This window comes from Vicugna pacos, chromosome 19, assembly GCF_048564905.1.
Source record: "Vicugna pacos chromosome 19, VicPac4, whole genome shotgun sequence".
NCBI classification, from domain to species: domain Eukaryota; kingdom Metazoa; phylum Chordata; class Mammalia; order Artiodactyla; family Camelidae; genus Vicugna; species Vicugna pacos.
Genome location: NC_133005.1, coordinates 3,548,427 through 3,568,428, shown reverse-complemented (window position 1 = coordinate 3,568,428; position 20,002 = coordinate 3,548,427). Strand labels below are relative to the sequence as shown.

The 20,002-nt window shown below is 54.7% G+C and overlaps 1 protein-coding gene across 2 annotated transcripts in view; it reads left to right on the top strand.

Annotated features, from left to right (window-relative positions):
- Positions 1-20,002, top strand: part of SLC24A3 (solute carrier family 24 member 3) — a 429,317-nt gene that overhangs the window by 247,114 nt on the left and 162,201 nt on the right. For both annotated transcript variants that reach the window (XM_072943709.1, XM_072943710.1), the window contains one exon: positions 11,258-11,334. In XM_072943709.1, coding sequence (XP_072799810.1) covers positions 11,258-11,334 — 77 coding nt within the window. The remainder of the gene's footprint in view (positions 1-11,257; positions 11,335-20,002) is intronic.

The window sequence follows — 20,002 nt, the reverse complement described above, 5'->3', positions numbered from 1 at the left end:
CAAAAGATGGCTCCATGGTATTTGGAATCTAAGCTTTGGATGCATAAACTTAGTGATCCAACAACAAAAGCCTTAAATTCAAACCTACCTTTAAAGGAGTTTCTGGCGTAATTAGGAGATTTTCACGTCCCTGGCGGGGGGCAGGAATCCCTGAGCACCTGTGGGATGTCCAAGCTGGCCCCTGTGGGTCAGTGCCAGATGACCCAGAGTGAAACCTCCTGAAAAAAAAGAGAGAGAGAGAAAGATTTTCAAGTGCATTGACCCAAAACCATAGATAAATGATCAAAAGATATCTAATGCATGGTAACATAAAAGGGAAAATGATTTCCCCTAGGTAACATCTTCATTTCTCCCTCAAGGAGGGGCCAGAGGTTGCCAAATACTAAGTGCAGAGTGAGCACAGCTTGTATTTTGCTAACTGAATAAGCCAGTAGTTTGTCTGTTTGCTTACATATCTTCCTACAACTAGTTGTGAGTTTTCTTAGTTATTTCATCATTATAGACTAGATGTCAAGCTAATGTTTTATAAGTGGGTAACCACCTAATACGTCTGCTTAAACATATTTGATGTCTTTGGGGGATCCTACTGAAACGCTTTTTTTTTCAGTTTGAGTTCTGAATATTTTTTAATTGAGCTGTAGTTGATTATTGAAGCACTTTTAATTCTCCTCGCCTGCACCCCAGGTTTTTCATGGCTTATACTCTAAAACAGGTGCAGTTCAAAGGAAATGATGGCAGGAATCACTATTATCTGGGGCAAGGAGAGCCAGTTATTCTCTCATTTTAGGATTTTGTCAGTAAAGCTTCAGCAAGGGAAGTAAGAAGCACACATGTCCCCATTCCCATTCCTATAACCATGGCAGACTTGTTAATAGATCATGATGCTCTACCGCAGTGAGCCCCATCCAAGACACAGCCGAACAGTCAGTCGTAATCAGTCAACTGATGAGCATATGAGATGAGATCTTTTTTTAGCACCAAAATTGATAATCATGGAATAATATTTGGGGGAAAAAGAAAGATTAGGATTTGAAACGGAAAACAGAGGGAGAGCTTTAGCAGGGCTTGTCACCAAAGCCTTCTGTAAATTACCTTCCATCTGTAGATCAATAGGACACCAAAGATGCCTTCTAAAATTTGAGATTTGGTGAGTTAACATTTTTTCAAACCACTGATTTTGAAACTACCAGTCATTTAGAATTGAGCACTTCATTTTCAATGAAGTAAATGCATAGAGTGAACATTTTCAATATAGATTCCTGTGGGGAATTGCTACATTCAACAAGCACTATTTTAATTACAGTTTTCCTAAGAGTATTTTTCACCCAGGCTCGTCCTCTCCAAGGGCGCTTGAGAAGGAATGGGCATGCCTTCCAATCATTTTAGGTCATCTTAAGGAGCTATGTGGTAGGTTTCCACATACATCAGCTTGTTGGTTGGTCTGAATTTCTCTGGGTCAGTAAGCAGATGTGGGAACATGAGAGATGCAGTACCTGGGTCAGACCCCAGTTCATCCATCCAAATGTTCTGTCTCTGCCATTGGCACCAAGGGACATTTTGAGGAACAGAGCCATCCAAGAAGAGCATGAAGTTCTGAACACCACAGGGCTATTGACCATAAATATTTCATTTCCTTTAATAAGAATTCATTACTGATACAGCTGCAGTGATCCCACAGGAGCAACAAATGCAAGCTGTAGGCTCTTGCCTATGCAAAGAGGCGTCTGTCTCTCTGCAGCCACGTCTGTGGCCTCAAGACATGACACCATTAGTGGGGTCACTGTCTTTTCTACAGTAGCTGCTGGATCAGAAACATAAGCAGTGTGGATGCCATGGCTTTTTATTATTGATAAAGAAATATGTTTCTGTTTCATCAAATTACATGTCAGTGCCCTGCCAGGCCAAAAGTCTATGTAACTAATGACTGGGGTTCTTTAGTTGCAAAGAATGTCAGTTCCCTTCCAGGAGAAAAGCTTGTGGGATGATTGTTTAAAATCTTCTGCCAATCTGGACGTGAGAGAAAGAACTCTGGAGGGGAAATAAGGAGATTGTCATGGGTGTTGGATCAACTTCTGGATCATGAGAAAGGAACAAAGACAGTCTTCCAACCTGCACGCAGGACCAAGGTAGTTCTGTGCTGCTGACGGTGACTCAGGGTGCCTCACTTCTCCATAAATGCATGAAAACCATGCCACTGAAGATTGCTGCCATTATTTTAGGGAAAATTCACCTGAATATGGATGAATTCTCTGCTGGAAAAACTAGCCTTTGTTGAAATGGAGGGGTGCAAGAGTGCAAAATTCCTAGCTCCCCCTGTCTTACGATGGGTTTGCCAAAAGGAGGCCCTGAGGCAAACTCAAGTACAAGTTTACTTTGGGAGATGCCCCAGACAGGGGAGACGGGAAGGGAGACAGGGACAGGAAGGCAGCCAATCAAATGAGTGTTACAAAGCCACTTGTCATTGTGGGCAACTAGAGTTTAATCCTGCTGAGAACTGTAGCAAACGGTTCAGAACATGCCTCAGTTATCTCACCCCAGTGGTGAGGGAGCTGAGGTACTTATACACCCACCTTCCATCAGACTTTGGTTGAGGGCTTCTCCGGGGGCAAAGAGCCGGATGAATTCAGCGAATCCAGCCTGCAATTTCTGGGCCGAGCACCCTTGGAGAGAGCCCTCAGGCAAAGAAATGCAAGCGCTGGGAGTTGCCTAGCATGAAAATGGTAGGACCCAGGCATGTGAGCAGGACATGAATGCCTCGAGAAGCATGCGGGCCCACAGTTCTCTTTCTCCATTATTTAATAAATAAAAGGAGCTACCATTTGATAATTACTTACCTGATTCTAGCTACTACATGTTTTGTAAGTATCATCACCGTGAATTCTCATAATAACCGCATAAACTGGCATTGTTTTCATCCTCTCACTTGGCACATTAATAAGTGAAGACAGGAAAAGGGTAAGGAGTTTTTCCAAGGCCACAGAACTCATGAGTGGCGAAGGAGGGCTTCAAATCCCGGTGTTCAGGCTCATAAAAGCCCAGCTGCCTGGGGTGAGCAAGTGCCACTGCATCAGCGTTTGGCTGAAACAGCCTTTCTCAGCGACTTTGATCGGTAATCGCTTTTTGAGTAATTGTGTGATGAGCCCTGGGTGGAGGCTCTTGGTGACCACGACCTGCATTACATCCCACCTCACAGAGATGCTGGTCATGATCTTGTTTTCAGGCACCTCAACCCATTTGAGCCTGGAACTTTGTTTCTGGCTTTTGAAAGGAAGGACTTGTGCCGTTTAAAGTCAAGGGGGAAGAAAGGGTCAGTTGGCCTTTTCTAATACAGAGGAATCGACATGCTAGGAAGTCAGACCCCCTAACCTTGGTGTGACCTTGGGCTGGCTACTTGCCTTCTCTGGGCCTTGGTTTACTGATCTGTAAGTTGAGGATAGTAATTCCTATCCTGTAGAAGCAATGAAAAAGTGATAAATATATATTAACAGGACTCCATAAAGATTAGTTCCTTCCTTAAATTCAAGAACTTAGAGCTGAGGGTTCCCTTGCTCCCAGCCTGATCTTTTGCCCACTCCGCTGTTAACTCCTCAGTGATCAGGACTGGGCATCCTTCATCTTTTTGTAACTGGAGTTGAGTACGGTGCCCAAAGCATGGTAAGGGCTGAATAAGTATGTTTTTTGTTGTTGTTTTGTTTTGTTTTTGTTTGTTTGTTTTTGCACAGTTTTGGTTTGTTCATAAAATTTTCAAATGTTGTTAACAGTCCTTAGAATGGGACACAAATTCCAGTGATGACCTCATAGCAGCCTGCACCCTTCTGGTACCATCACTGTCCCCTTTCTACCTTGTTCTCCTGTGTCCTGCTTAGCCTCATTGAGCATAGGAGGAGGCCACTGAAATGTCTGAAACTTCTCAAGTTGTGAATATATCCATGTTCACACAGATTTGTTTTCTGGATAATTTTGCCCAGGGGCCTTCCATTATGATAAACATGTTCATTTGAGCAACAAACACTTATTTAGCAACTGTGCTGTTGCAGGCACTTGGCTCAGCACAGGGAATACAGAGAATATATTTCCTCTGACCTAAACTGCCCTCCCCCAGTCCAGTGGAGGAGACAGAAGAAACCAGAAATTGCTGCAAGACAAGGCCTCATGTGCAGATGCTGTGGGGATGCTGAGAACATATTTGTTCTTGCATTGCTCAGGGTGGGTTTGGATATGCTGGGTAACAAACAGCCCCAAATCTCAATGGCTAAGAATACAAATGCTATTTATTACCTATGCTACATGCCCTGAGTGTGCATATTAGGGAGTGGGATTCTGACATCAGTCAGTCAGGGACCCAGGCTGATGGAAGATTCATCCTGATAGATGTTTCCATGAACACTGAGACAAGAAAACGTAAGGTAGTGAGTCAGACCCTGGCTATGAAAGTCCACTCGGAAGTGTGACCCATGTTGTTTCACTTACATTTCATTAACCAAACAAGCTGCCTGGCCCCACCTAACCACGCAGGGGACTGAGAAGTGTGCTCCTTCCAGGTCTCAGAGCAAAGGGACATGGGCTGTTTGTCAACAACCTGAAAGACCACATGAGTTAGAGTCTAGTTGTTGGGGGTTTTGCTGAACTGTCCCTCCCAGCATCATTTCTCAGCTAATAATTCTGTCTTGAGTTTACACAAAAACCGTGTCCTGGGAGAAAGGCTTTCCGAGTTCATTCACTTGGTGTTGATCACTCTTTCATGGACCCGGACCTGGTGGGTGCCTCCCACAGAGAGAGAAAGGATGGAGTTCCTGCCCTCTAGGAGCTCACAGGGTGGTTGAGTCTGAGGTATGCGTGGGCAGCAGAAGACTGCAGTTTGGTTGGAAAGTCACTGGGTGCTCACATAGTATAATAGGGCCCTGAAAAGAGGGTTGGGTCAGCTCCGTGGGAGGCTGAGTGTTACCGTACCCGGCAGACTGGGTTTTCTCCACGTTCACCGTTCACTCCAGAGGAGGAGGGAGCAGCAGTTTATGGGGTGGAGGGAGGGAAGGTTGGGGGAGCATCAGGGCAGATGAAAGCACCTCAGCCAGAATCAGGATGTCACCCATTGCTGCAGGGGATCAGTTGGGCGATGTCAGGACCCTAGTTCTTGGGGCAATCCCCAAGAGTCCAATCAGTCAAGATACGCTAGCTATTTTGTGCTGAGAAACCCCTGGGATGAGACAGGGGCATCGTGATGGCTGCAGCGGCCCAGATTCCCTTCTCTCAGACATTCTCAGGGAGCCAGGCCTCTTGAGACGTTCTGATCTTCATCTGGTGCAACTCCATTTGATCAATCTGAGATCGGTATGTCTAAAGATGCCACGAAAGTCCCCACTGCCTCTTTTTTTTTTCCCCAAAGAGAACAGAAAATACTCTCCATCCCCTTCAAACCGCCATTTAGACTCATCAAACTCAGGCCTCAGGGAGGCAGCCAGGAGAGAGAAGCCGGGCGCTGATTGCAGTTGCTGCGGTAAGGGGAACCGCTCCCTCCGGGCTCTGTGGTTTCCATGGGAACAGCACTGCTCGCCTTTGCCTCCCCCACCCCCAACTCCCCGGGGCTGGCTAGATGTACAGAAAGGAAAATTGGGGGAGCGGAAGAGAGGAGCAGAAAGAGACTTTGAGGATTTTGAAGGTATTTGGGGGAATGCTCAGCCAGATGTGTGGCTGTTCCCAGCGTGGCACGTGGACCACGTGGCCCCCAACAGCCTGAACACGGGAAGCACTTACCTAGATGCTGACGCTGTGATGCAGCAACTTTGGACTAAACACCATCCTGGAGAAACAGACGCCAACGCAAGGCAGGCAGGAGCTGGTGACAGGTGGATTTTACCACCACCACTGGGAGGAACGTGTCCTGGGCCCCCTGCCGGACCAGCATCCCGCTATGGTTATAATGATGAGCAATAGCGGGAGGGACCCAGGAAGCACGGCGGGAGATGTTTCCCGTGCAGTGTGTACTCTCCCCAGCAGCCCTGCAGGATGCACCCACACACCCAGCTCACAGATGAAGGAGATGGGCTCTGAGAGGGGACAGGGTAATCATGAGCGGTAGAGGTGGGATCCAGACCTGGGCCGACTCCTCCTGGGGGCTCTTATGTAAAATCTAACTGACAGCCCCAGGAAAATGTTACCTTCCCAATGATGGGTGAGCATCCTAGCTCAAGCCTTGATTAACCAATGCCTCTGGTTATTCAGGATTTGGGTGCAAGAAAGCACAGCCAAGCAGAGGGTGGCTGGGATGGCATCAGCTCCACCGTCAGCTCTGCAGGAGGCATGGAAGGCTCCACTCAGGTTTATAGATGAGAAGACTGAGACCAGGAAGCTCTGGGCAGGGCCTTCCAGTCCAGCGGGCCAGCCTGTCTCTGTACGCTGATCGTGGCCAGCTCCAGCTGCTCTGTCTTTATTTTTCAGTTGAAGTAGAATTGACTTACAGTGTTGTGTTAGTTTCTGGTGTACAGCATAGTGATTTCATATTCTTTTTCATTATAGGTTATCTCAAGATACTGGCTGTAGTTCCCTGCTCTGTCCAGTAGGGCCTTGTTGTTTATCTATTCTGTATACAGTAGTTTGTATCTGCTAGTCTCGAACTCCCAGTTTAGCCCTCACCAGATGCCCTGGCCTTTTCCCTTTGGTAACCATAAGTTTGTTTTCTATGTCTGTGGCTCTCTTTCTGTTTTGTAAGTAAGTTCATTTGTGTCATTTTTTTAAGATTCAACACATAAATGATATCATATGGTATTTTTCTTTCTCTTCTTACTTCATTTAGAATGACCATCTCCAGGGACATCCATGGTGCAGCAAATGGCATTATTTTATTCTTTTTTATGGCTGAGTAATATTCCATTACATACACACACACACACACACACACACACACACACACACACACACACACGCACGCACATTTTCTTTATCCAGTCATCTGTCCATGGACATTTAGGTCACTTCCATGTCTTGGCTATTGTAAATTGTAAATTGTAAATAGTTCTGTGAACACTGGGGTACATGCATCTTTTCAAATTCATTTTCTCTGGGTGTATGTCCAAGAGTGGGATTGCTGGATCACAGGGAACCTCTGGTTTTAGCTCCGCTGCAGGTTCTGAGAGCGCTGTTTCCCAGGGGTGTTTGGGTGCAGAGTCTGTGTCACCCTGGCCGGGGGGTTGCTTGGCCTCAGAAAGCAAACTCAGCCGCTGCTGGTGGCTCTTCCTGAACCGCTGGGCCAGCTGGGTCAGGCCAACCTGCTCCATCCCCAGTCAATGTTCTGAGTCTCGTATCTCAGAGCTCTTCCTCCTGCTGACACTTATTAGATGCCTGCTGTATGCACCAGCCATACTCAGTGGGTGGACTCGAGGGAGCAGTGAGGAAGAACCACAGGCACTTTCAGATGGGCCAACAGGCAAACTGCGGCCCAGAGATGAAGTGACACGTCCCCAGAGCCACACCACGGGCGCCTGGAGTTGAGCGTCCCGGCTCCAGATGCCCGACGGAGGCCCCTTTCCTGGGCCCCAGGATGACCCCTTCCTTAGGAAGATGAAACACAATCGTACCGAACTGCTTTAGCACCACAGTGAAGCAGTACATGGGTTGGTACTGTGTGTACTGACAACGGGGGGCTGATAAGTGAGGCATGTGAGGGGCCTCCCTCCCCTGGAACGAAGCTGCTGCCCCAGTGGGTCTCTGGTGACAGGGCTGTTCCCGAGTCACGTCCTCCGCGGCCGGGGGGCGTCTGCTACTGCCCTTCGTGGAGGAGCCAGACAGGCTTCTAACTGGATGGAATCACTGCTTTGTGAGAGCCAGCGTCGCAGCGCGGCAACTCTGCTGGAAGCCGACCTCTGGGCCCTCCCGTGCCGACCCAGGACGCGGGTCCCCACAGCACAGGCCTGGGCACAGGGGGCCTGCTGCCCCCTCCACCCCATGCCCCGCAGCTGTGTGCTGATGCCAGTTACGCTGAGCAGGTGACGGTCCCTCGTTCCTCTTCAGAGAGACGTCACGCACCTCCTGTTTTCACTTCCTGCCCAGGGGAGTCTGGAGACCTCAGGGGTGGGGGACACAGGCTGCAGCAGACACTGCGCCGGCCACACAGGGATCACCACGCCAGGACTGCCAGTGGTTTCCCGAGGCACCTGTGACTCTGTCTAGGGCCTTGTCTGGTCCCAGGAACACGTTCGACTCAGCTGGTACAGAGCTGAGCAGGGTCCGCCTTGAGGTGTTTAGGACCACGGGCAGCCCTGAGGCTGTCCTGCAGCCTCTCCCAGAGGGGCCCCGGCAAGGCCGACCGCGTGTGCACGCCTTCCCTTCCTCACCTCACCTCCCACCCTCTGGGATCACCGCCCACCCAAACGGCCGGCGTTCAGACCCTGGTCTGGGGCCCATCCCGGAAGGCCCTGGTTGCAGACAGGGACACGTGGGACCTGTGAAAGGAGGCTCATCTCTTGGAGGGCAAGGGAAGAGGGCCTCAGCTCGGTTTTTAAAAGAAATCTCTTCTTATGTTTTTTGTTTTTTTGTTTTTTTGCCAAAGATGGTACATCTCTCCAAGGGGGATGAGGTGTGTGCGTTCTCTGCAGGCTGTGCATTAGCTCTTTGGAATCCCTGTCACTGTTTTATCATCAGCCCAACACGTGTTCTCACAGAGGGGCTGTAATGAAAGGGCAGGCGGGTTGGGCCCCGCAGGGTGGCTTCCTGGGCGTGCTTCTCCTGGTCCTTCTTTCCGCGTGGCTGCGAGCCGCCAAGTAAGACTGTTGTCGTTCTGGGAGCAAGCCAGTTTGAAAGCATGTAACTGACTGCTTTCTGTCCGCCTCCCCCACTGCCCACTGGCCCCCGTCACACCCACCCTTCGTCCCAGCCACTGAGCGGGCACATTCAGCTTAGGGAGAGGGTCCCACCGGGCCAGCTGCTCTGCTCCCAGCCCCCAGCCCCAGGGCCACCGCGCTGGAATCCTCCCGTAGAGGACCGGTGTCTCTCATGACCAGTCGTGGGAAACTGGGAGTTTCCAGCTGGTGATGGATCAGAGACCAGGCCATGAAGGGCAGATCAAGATGGGGTCACTGCCGAGCCCTCCGTCCCCCAGAGAGAAAGAGAGCGGAGGGTCCCTGAGCAGGGAGGAAGGAGGAGCCTGAAGGGGAGAACCAGGGTCGTGATCCCCGTCCCCGTCCCCGTCCCCGTCCTCAGAGAGTGCTTGGCCAGGACGCTGGACAGCGCTCAGCCCTCCCGGAGCCAGCACTGGGCTCTGTGGGTCCTTCCCCATCCAGGGGCACAGCCCCCAACCTGGTCTCCTCCAAGAACCCCAGCCAGGTCCCAGGTTTGTCTGGAGGACCTCACCTTAGATGAGACCCCCCTCACCAAAGCTCAACGCCCAGAGGATCCATCTAGTCATGGTCATTCCACTCCTGCACCCACTGCTGAGTGAACAGGGGATTTGAAAATCAAAGGGCCTGATTTTTAAAATCAAAACATAAGTGTATCACTTACTGACAAGGTACCTTTGATCAAACCATTCCTGCAGGCCCTGGCAGAGAGGTGGGGAGGATGGAGCCAGCATAGCGGGGGTGCACCGTGGCCTTCACTCCCTGCACCTGCTGCGCTCAGTCTCATCTTTTGCCCAAAGCCACATCACTCTTCCCAGAGGCAGTGGGAGGGGCGGGAAGGAAGGAAGTAGCCGGCTTCCGCGCATCAGTGACAGAGCCCACCTCAGTGCCCACCTCACTCCCCCCACCACCGCTGATGTAAGCAGTCCCCACACGGGATTGTTCTAGGCGGTGCCCCTCCCAGGGCAGACCGTGGCTTCGGCTCTCCCAGGACGATGGCTGCCCTGGTCACTACAGTAACTTGGCATGCCACCCCGTCTCCACTTCCAGGGCCGGGAGGGCCGTAGAATGCTCATGTTGACCCCCGAACTGGCCGGCGCTGAGAAGCCCCGTGGCAGCTGCACAGAGAAATGCAAAGGAAAAACCGGCCCACCTGCTTCCCTCTGGTGTGTGGGGCAGAACGAAGATCAGATCAGGCCCCCTTGGAGGAAGCCCCCAGAAGGAGGAGGGCAGCTGGTGGAGCAAAATTGGAAACAGACCCCAGGTGCTGGAATGCTGGCAGTGAGGGCATCCCTGGCCTGGTCCACTGGGCGTGTGGCCCGAGCTGTGGCCCTCTAGTACAGTGTCCAGTCCTGCTGCCCAATGGGTTCCAGGTTCACAAAGTGGGAGTAGCCACTTCCTGGGAGGGTCAGGGGGAGAGTGGGTGCGAAGTGCAGGGCCGGGGCCAGCGCCGGCCAGGAGCCGAGCTCAGCGGGGGTGCCGTTGACAACTCAGCGCCCATCTGTCGCCCGTCCTGCGGTCAGCCTTGCCTCGCCCATCTCGGCCCGTCAGCAGCAGCCCATCCCAAGGGCACTGACAGTTCCTGCACATGAAAGGGGCCTCAGGAGAGAGGTGGGCAAAGCCGTGGCCGCCCTTGTTGTTCTTCAGAACCACGAGTTGGGGCACTGGGTCAGGCAGGTCCAGGCGCACGTGGGGGCCGGACGGCGCCGGGAAGTCTGGGGCTCTGAGTGCCCGCGGGCTGAGGTCAGGCCGGCCCTGCAGAGGCCGTCAGCGTCCTGGGTTTGGAAAGTAGACAGAAAGGGACATTTCTCGTGGTTTCTGCGCAGTACCTGACTTCCAGGGGAGGGGAGGGAAATGTGATAAAGAAGTGAGGGCAGGGAGAGGGTTGTAAGAGGCGACTCACGGCCCAAGGCCCCAGGCCCAGGCGGGGCACAGGGCAGGGAAAGGAGGGAGGGTTTAGAGCGGGGACCCTCACCCTGTGTGTGCACGGACCCCTTGGTCATCCGTGAAGCCTACAGACCTCTGCTCAGGAAAACGTTTCAGTGTTTGCAAGGAGACGTGTGAGGTTACAGAAGGAAACTGACGGGTTGAAGTGGCGTTGCTGCAGTGTAAGCAGACAGACTTGCGTGGCAGGAGCTCACGTGTTTCCTCGCAAACCCTTTGTCACAAGTGGGCATCTCAGCGCCACCGGAATGATGAAGCATTGAGTGACAGCAGGGGGGATGGCAGGACGGCGGATCCTGGAAATGTCTGCTGGGGCTCTGGCTTCTAACGTGAAACACTGAATTCCAGGTCGAGCTTTGTGAACACAAAGGTGTAACATTTTCTCATCCAAGTTCGTGGACCCCGTATTAGAACAAGGATGGCAGTGCCGTCCAGCACTGAAAATGTCACCTGTACTAAGCTGCTTTTCTCTCTCCGTTCTGTAGCCCTGCACGAATTCCCCAATGACATCTTCACCAACGAGGACCGGAGACAGGGAGCGGTGGTCCTGCACGTGCTCTGTGTGAGTACCCGTCTCGTGGCCCTGGCGGGGGGGGGGGGCGGGGGGCGGGGAGTGGCCCGCAGGGGGTCTCCCCGCTCCTGTTCACACGCCTGGTGGGGGGCCACCTCCAAGTGTACCGGCGCAGCCCTGGGGGCCCGTGTATATTCTTTCCTTAGTATCGTGCTCAGAGCCTGGGCTCCAAGGTCAAACAGACTTGCTCCCCCTTCTCGACCCTGCTCTCTCTGCTGAAATGCCACCTGCGTGGGGAGTCTTTCTAAAATGCCACTGTCTGTCCCCTTACCTGGCTTTCTCTTTCTCCACCGCACTGAACACCATGTATGTGACGTGTTAACAGCTGTTTCCTCGGTGTTTACTGTTCTCACATGAGAACAAGGATGTTGTCTTGTGCGTGGCCTCATTCCCAGACCCATTCCTGGCGCGCGGTGGGGCCAAGGTATTTGTTAAGGTCATGGATTAAATGTAATGACACTGGCGCCACGGCTGACACAGAGTAGGTGGTCAGTAAAACTTGGTTCCGGCTCTGCGTGTCCACCGCGGCCGCAGCGCTTCCTCTGCAGGCCCCGTGGATCGAAGGCCTTTGCTCTTCCTTGTCCCCGTGTGGAGCGTTGGGGAGGGCGTGTGTGTGAAGTTGTTTCTAAGGAGTGGCGGCGGAACGAGGAGGCCCAGGGCAAATTCTCGGCGAGGCACGTCACGGTGCTTTCCCATCCCGTGGCGTTCACTCTCCCCCGGCATGCTCTTAATTCCATTCTGGTTATTTATTGCTCTGAAACATTCTCCAGATGTAGTGACGCGCCCAGTAACCACTTTCTGATGCTCTGGGGTTCCGTGGGTCAGCCGTTCAGAAAGGGCGTGGAGGGAGTGCTGGACCACAGGATGCGGGCCAGGGATGGGACGGTCGGGCGGCTGGTGGTGACGGTGATGGCTGGGCTGCAGCCGCTTCTGCTGGAGGGCCCCTCCAAGAGGGCACGTCCACTCCCACGTCTGGTGTCTGGGCTGGGGTGGCCAAGGGACTAGCCCAGCTGAGACTGTTGACCAGAGCACCTCCGGGTGGCCTCCCCCGCCTCGCTCCACGTGGCAGCCTGGGGCTTGGAGAGCAAGGGTTACGGTGAATAAGAGGAGGCCTGTGGCCGTTAACGCCCTGACTAGGGAGCCACACACATCATTTCCGCCAGACTCCACTGTGGTCACAAGCCCACCGTGACTCAGGGGGCGGGGCAGAGACCCTCCTTTTCCATCTGCACCGGAGTAGGTCGCCTGGGCTCTGGAGTCAGACCAGACACAGGCTGGAGCCCAGTTCTCCGGCCCTTGCTTGTGTGTGGCTTCTGGCAAGGTATTTGACCTCGGGGCCTATAAGCTGCTCTAAGCGGGACTCCCTTCCTGCTGAAAGCAGTCAGCCCTTCCCAGCTTTCCCCGCTCACTCCAACCCCTCAAACCCTCCCCTTAAGAAAAAACGGCAGGAGGAGACCCTTGCAGCCAAGACGTTCTCTAAAAGGACCAAATGGCAAAGCAGGCTCTGCACCCCTCCTGCCCTGCAGGAGAGCCGCACACACAGAGCAGTTACTGTGGACGCCAGCTGCCCGCCTCGGCCCCGGGGAGGCTTCCCTGCTGCGGGGTGAGGAGACCCAGACCCCTTGTCGGACCCAGAGTCCCCCGCAGCCGTCGGCACGCTGGCGCCTTGCCGTCTGAGGCAGGAGGGACCCACTCTCAGCCCAAACCGCACGGGCCTCCTCCCCGCACCCGCCCCCGCCCCCCACCCCGCGGGCCCTCCGGAGGCGGCTGAAGGCAGAGGAGGGCGCGTGTGCCTGGCTCTTGGCACTCGGGGGTCCCGCCAGGCCCTGCTGTCTGGGGCAGGGCACGCCCAGGCGGGGATGAAGGAAAAGTAGACAAAGAAGTTTCATTTCCCCCTCTGCCTAAAAGTGCTTTTCCCCTACTTGCTTAAAAGAGTGTTCGCAGCCTGCGGCGTCACCCTCTGTCATCACTGGGGTCGAAGACCACAGTCCACCCCGCCCTGGGCCCCGCCTCGTAGAAACCCCAGGACAAGGAGCCGAGGGGCCGAGGGCAGGGTCCACCCCTTCAAGACCACACTCCAGGCACGCAAACTTCAGAATTCTCCACCCACACAGGCCTCCTCCCCGCATCCGCCTCTTAGAGGGATGCAGGCAGAGAAGCCTGACCTGCTTCCTGGGGCATCCACGTGCGGGCAGGCGGTGCGGGGTGGACCAGGCTCGGGCGAGGAGGGGCAGAGCATGTCAGAGCGGGTCAACGAGCAGGTCTGTGTCAGTCCTACCCCCCAGGGTATAAGCCCCTCCTGAGAAGCCCCTGCGCGGTGTCTGGTGCACCGAACAACAAAAGCTGCCCAGCACTGGATGAGGGGGTTTTCGCCCCCTCCACCCACCGCCATGCCCAGCACGTGTCGGATGCAGGAACTGTTGGAGGGAAGAAGCAATGTTGCCAGGGCTAACCCGAGGCCTTTCTGGGGCCAGCAAGAAACGGATAAATGCCTGCGTCAAAGCCACAGGAGCGCCCTACAGATTTCCCTTCCCAGCCTTCTGGAAAGCATCTCTGAGCCCCTGCCATGTGGCCGTGCCGGCCCTTCCCCAGACACAGCTCATCCTGCGGGAGCCCACTGTGTCACGGGCAGGCCCACCTCTGGACTGCTCCTGCCCCGTGTGAGTGCGGCCGTGGTCCCCGCCGCGTGCTGTGGGAGCTCGGGGAAGGCTCCGTCCGTCTGGGGTGGTGTTGGGGGCAGTGGACTGGGTTTGAAGGCTGGCACTTTCCAGAGGAGAAGGGAGGAAAGGAACTCCAGGCCGGAACGGGCAGCCGGCGACCAGAGATGGAGCCGTTCCGGAGTCCCGGGGGTCTGGAGTGAGTGGGAGCCGTGGACGGGAGGGTGGGAGGCACCACGTGGTGACCTGGGAGTGCTGGGAAGCCAGAGGGTTGTGAGGGTCACCAGAGGTGGCCGTCTGCCCCAGGCCAGCTCTGTCCCCTGGGGTGCTCCCTTGCTTGTATCTCCACCTTCACTGCAGCCCAGTGTCCAGTGCCTGTTTCAGGGACTCATGAATGAAAAGGAGGTGGGCTCTGCACAAGGTGGCGTGTTTGGGAAGCAGAGGTCTCATGCTGGGCCGTCCCCCGAGGGCTCGTGCACACGGAGGTGCTCCGGGAATGGCAGCCGCACCCTGGATGTCGGGCCCTGCAGTACCCCCAAGTGCTGATGCCCGGGGCTGGGTCCCGAGGTCGGCGGTCCTGTCCACGTCTCTCTCCTCCACCGCCCAGGAAGTTTTCCTGCTGCTCTAGGAACTGGGGAAACCAGTCTGTGAGCCTGCATCCAAAGTCTCCCGTATTCCCAGATCAGCTTTTTAAACGCAGGAATTCACTCATTTCTGTCTCGTGAGTCCATGAAGACCTCCGTGCCCCCCAAAGCTGCAGAGGAGACCAGCTGGCTTTGGAGGAAGGGCCCTGGGACAGACGTGGTGATGTGGGATTCAGGTTCAAGGGGAAGGGAAGCCTCTTCAAATACCCTCCTCCCTCTGGAACTGTGGTTTTTCTAGGTCCTTTCCTTGATGTGGGGGTGTTCCCAGCCTCGTAGACGGCCTCCCAGCTTAGACGACCTGGCTGTCTCCATCCCCTCTGCACAGAATCCCTGCCCCCAGGCTGGCCCTGGCTCTCCCTGGGGTCCTTTGTGCACCTGCTGTGTTCACCCCCGACCCACAGTGTTCACTCCTCCTGGATTCACAGCCCCCGGAGTTCTCGTGTTTTTCCTGCCTGAGTCACCGTTGGCCTGTGGGTTGACCTCCCCTTGGTCAGGTCTTCATCAGTCAGGGTGACTGAAGCACAGGAGGGCCAGGCAGATCTTGGAGTCTTGGTTTTGCAACCTTGAACCCCAACTTCAACCCAGCCCTCCACCCAGAGCGCAATGACGGCTAACCTGGACGCGTTCCTGAGGAAGCTGGGGGAGGGTCTCTCTGGAAGGGGCCTCTCTGGGTGAGGTCATTTCCTTGGAGGCTGGGCTGCTCCGTGTTATCTGTGTAACTGTAACATCAGGAGAAACGGCTTCCCTGGACGTCCGCCCCTCCCTGCGGCCCAGGCTGCTTTTGTTAAGAGCCAACGAATAAACTCATTGATGCACTAGCCGGTTCTCAGGGGATGGAGGGGCCCGGGTACCAGCAGGAGGTGGGAGGGGGCCCTACCTGCTCCCCACTTTCCACACTTGGAGAGGCAGCTTACACAGCAAAGCCCCACTTCAGCCTCAAGGGCTATTTTTGTCTCTCCAAGGCCATCCTTTTGCTTTTTGGCTCTGAGGCTCCAGTTTGCTTTCGTAGAACTGGGCTCTAATAGGACTCCTTGTGCTGGTGGAGAGGTCCTCTCCCCACGCTGTCCAACGCAGGGGCTGCTGGCCACGTGTGGCCGCTGAGCATGAAGTGTGCCTAGTCTGCCTGAGGAACTGATTTTGAATTTTATGTTATTTCAATTGATATTAACTTAAATAGCCGCAAGTGGTAAGGGGTTCCCCTCGAAGGCCTGGGGATGAATTCGTATTCAGCATCATCCCTCCCTTTGCTTATCTGTCAACACAAAATAACGAAGCAGAGATGGTCAAAGAGAGACTTTGGGTGCAGGCTCAGTTTTCCCAGTTCCTAGACCAGATGTAAAGGTCACCAGGAAGGAGGTGCTGCTCTTTACTCTGTCCTCGGAAGGGACGGCCTGGGTTTAGCAATTCCAACAAGCAGGATGCAGAGAAGGCACTGCCAGGATGCTGGGCCACCAGGATGGGTGGTTTGGTGAGGAAGAAAGGCACCCAGATTAGGAGTGAGAAACCTTGTATGTCACCAACACACTTGGTGCTTAGAGACAAGCCACAGGACTTCTCCTGGTCTCAGTCCCCACGTCTGTAAAGTGGGAGCACAGAGCAGATGCTCAGAAGTGTTAGATTTTTATTTTTTTCAGTCCTCCTCTCCCAACCCCACATCCCTCTAAGGGCAGCTCACCTGCGTTAACTCATCACAGAGGACCTCCTGCCACAGGACCGGAGTCAGATCCATTCAGAGGCAGCCCCGTCCTCGTGAGTAGCAGGACAGGGGGGTCCCCGAGGCCTCCCTGTAGCTGGCCTTTCCACCACACCCAGGGCTCTGGGACAGGGGCTGCCGCAGGGCTGTGGACGTTCAAGGGGATCTGCCTCATCCGGTCCGCGAGGTCCTGGCAGCTTGCCGGGCAGACGTGTTTAGTTGAGGGATTTCACCCTGGAAGAGAAAAATGATTAGAAGGGCTTGTGGAATTTCCTGTTTACTCTGGGAAAGTGCTGAGCATGTCCTTAATTTTTCAGTGTCAACACAGAGCGAAAACTGGTGTCCTGAGGGGATTAGCACAGAGAGAGTAAATTAGGTCTCGGTGGATCTTAAGTTCCTCCCTCCCCTCCTTGCATGAGACTTAGTGCCGACGGCCCAGGTCTAACCATTAGGCCTGCTGGGCTGCTCCCAGGCTGGCTGGAGAGCTGATTCTCTGGGGCCCTGAGGCGGATATAAAGCACAGTGGTTCCCAGCATGTACTTTGAAACCCACCTTCACGTCTGTCCTGGCTTTTCCGCTGATTAGCTCGGTAGCCGTGGGCAAGCTGGTTTGCCCTGCCAAGCCTCAGTTTCCCCATCTCTCTGGAGGTGAATACAGCACCCACCTCATCCGGTTGCTCTGAGGAACGCATGAAGGCTGGCGTGCAGAGCTCTTGGCAGAGTGTCTGATGCTCCATAGATAACACGCCCCGATTCCCACTTTGTAGACACAGACTGTGTGTGCCTGCCTGATGCCCAGCATCCAGCCCCGTGACTCTGGGCTTTTTCTGGTCTCCAGAGTCCATTCTGCCAGAATGCAGGGCAGCTCAGAAGCGCCAGGAAACCACCAGCCTCCAGAAGCAGCCCTTAGACAGAGAGGGGTTGGGGGATAAACACCTCAGCTCCCTCGTGCCTCGGGTGTGCTCACAGGTCCCGCCATATCTCCTGGGGTGGCCTGCACAGGAATAAGCTCTAGGCGCCCATCCAGCACCTCCCTGGGTAACACACCTTGGTTGGCTGCCCGTCCTTCCTCGGCTCATTTTCCTGCTCTTCCAGAGGGGTGGGGACACTTCCCAGGGTCCCCCCTCCCAGTTAAAAGACTTGCATTGGAACCCTGGGTTCCAGCTCTGCTTCTGAGGCACAGGCTGAATAGATAACATGACTGTTATCAATCTGCAAGGCAGGTTCCTCTCTCAGAGGCATGAGGCTGCAGCAGGTGCTCGATTCTGAGACTCCAGCCCCTTCTGGTCAGACACAGACCAACATGCGACACGAGTTGACCTGCTGTCTCTGGTTCATGTGCGGTCCCAGAAAGCAGCCTGGGGAATGAGCTTTGGGGCAGACAGTGTCAGATTCGGTCTTACGAGGACCCCCCAGATGGTGATGGGAGAGAGAGAGAGAGCACGCACACTGTTTAAACGCCCACTGTTTACTCGTGGGGACCGGTCACCTGTAGCCTACTGTACGTTCCTACTCATCTTATTTACCTAATTTATCACTCAGTCCGCTCATCCCTGCTTGATGTCTTCTGTCTTCATTTGTTTTCTTACATCGAAAACAAACGTAATTTGCGTGTTCCTCTGGGAGGCCGTTGCCGGCAGTCACGGCCTGTCTGCGGTAGCTCTGCACGCACTGCGGTTTTGTAGGATGTTTTCCTCTGAAGAGCAGAAGTGCAGAAGCTAAGGATGAAACGCGGCGCCGCTGCTGGGTTTTGCCGTGCGTCCTGGCTTGAAGAACTACTCCTTTTCAGCAAATGCTCCGCAAATCGACCTGGATAAAGTAGTCCGTCAGGGGCTGTCACGTAGCAGAAAGCACTCCGGGTACTCAGCGTTGGTTCTCGGTGCTTCTGCTCTTCGTCCAGACTTTCATGCCGATTCCGTTCTCTGGAGGAACGCGGCATGAAGCCGCTGCTTCCCGTGCCTCCGGACGTCAGAATGAGTGCTGTCCAGCGGGGCCTTCGGCTCTGGTTCCCTCTGTCCCCGCCCCCGCCCCAGCCTGCCTGCCCCTGTGTTACGTAGGGGGTTTAAGTTTAACCAAAAACCTGCCTGAAAGTCCAGAAGCTTCTGCACCCCAGGGACCCCGATCTGCAGCCTGTTGTGAGGGCCATTTCCCCCTCGAAGGACCTGCTCCAGAAGAGCTCCTGTGGCCGAGACCCTTGTCCCGGGCAGGGCTTCGCTGGGGGATGGTCCCACCCTGGGGACTGAGGCCACGAGAGAAGGCAGCACGAGGGTGTGTGCTCAAGCCAGCTACCCCACGGCAGGTGGCTGGAGATCACCGCTCTGGGGCCCCGCAGCGGGGGGGAAACACGAGCCTCGGCGATCCCGGCCACGCTATTTGTCCCCCGCCTCCTGCCGCGGGCTGGGCTGCGCTCCCAGGGCAGACGAGCTGCTCCAGACAGATGGGCGTTGTCAGGTGGGGTCTCAGGTACGTGAGTGCCCGGGTGCGGGCGACACTGTCTGCTGTGACACGGACCAGCCATGGCCACCAGGTGGGAGCCGACAGGCGCCTGTGCCCACGCCTTGAGCTCACCCAGAAGACTTCCCCCAGCTCCACCCTCCACGGGCTGGATGCCTGAGGCTGAGAGTCAGATGCCAGCAAGGTGGGCTCCCCTGCTGGGACCTCCTGATCTCCTGAAACCAACATGGGGGAGGGGAGCGAGGAGGGGGGGAAAGGTGTCTCCCTCACGGAGTGAGCTGTGGGGCCTCTGCGTGCAGCTGCCCAGGCCCGACACCCGCGTCGCCCCTCAGGTGCCGGGCCGTCCCCGCGCCCCCTCCCCAGACCGCTTTTCTTTCTCTCCAGTCCACACGTTTCCCGTCCTGCCCCAGAGCCAGGAATAGCAGGGTCTGCTCTTGCCCCAAGCTTTTATTTTCTTTGGTGCATTCCCTCCAGCGCCGCGTCTGCCTTTGAACTTGACTTGTCCTGTTCTACGGTTTCTCGGGATTAGCGTGAAGCCTGGACGCTGCCACATGCTGCCTGGGGCCTCAGTTTCCCTGTCTGTGTCTGTACCTCACAGGAAGCCCTGCTGTGGGTTAGGAGAAGGCATGGAGTGTGTTTAGTCCAGCGCTCGGCACGTGACAGGCATGAGGAAGGTGAACTCTTGTATTCTTTTCATTGTTCTGCCCGGGATCCGTCTGTGGTCGGCTCTTGCCCAGACAGGGACCATCAGAACAAACTTCCCAGCTTCCTGCTGTTCCCTTCCAATCAAGAGTGAGCCCTGCAATTATCAGAGAAATGCAAACCAAAACTACAGTGAGGCGCCACCTCACACCAGTCAGAATGGCCATCAGTCAAAGGTCCACAAATGACAAATGCTGGAGAGGCTGTGGAGAAAAGGGAACCCTCCTTCACTGCTGGTGGGAATGCAGTTTGGTGCAGCCACTGTGGAAAACAGTATGGAGAGTCCTCAAAAGACTAAAAATAGACTTACCATATGATCCAGCAGTCCCATTCCTGGGCATATATCTGCAGGGAACTCTAATTCAAAAAGATACATGCACCCCAATGTTCACAGTAGAACTGTATACAACAGCCAAGACATGGAAGCAACCTAAGTGTCCATCGACAGATGACTGGACAAAGAAGATGTAGTGTACACACACACACACACACACACACACAATGGAATAT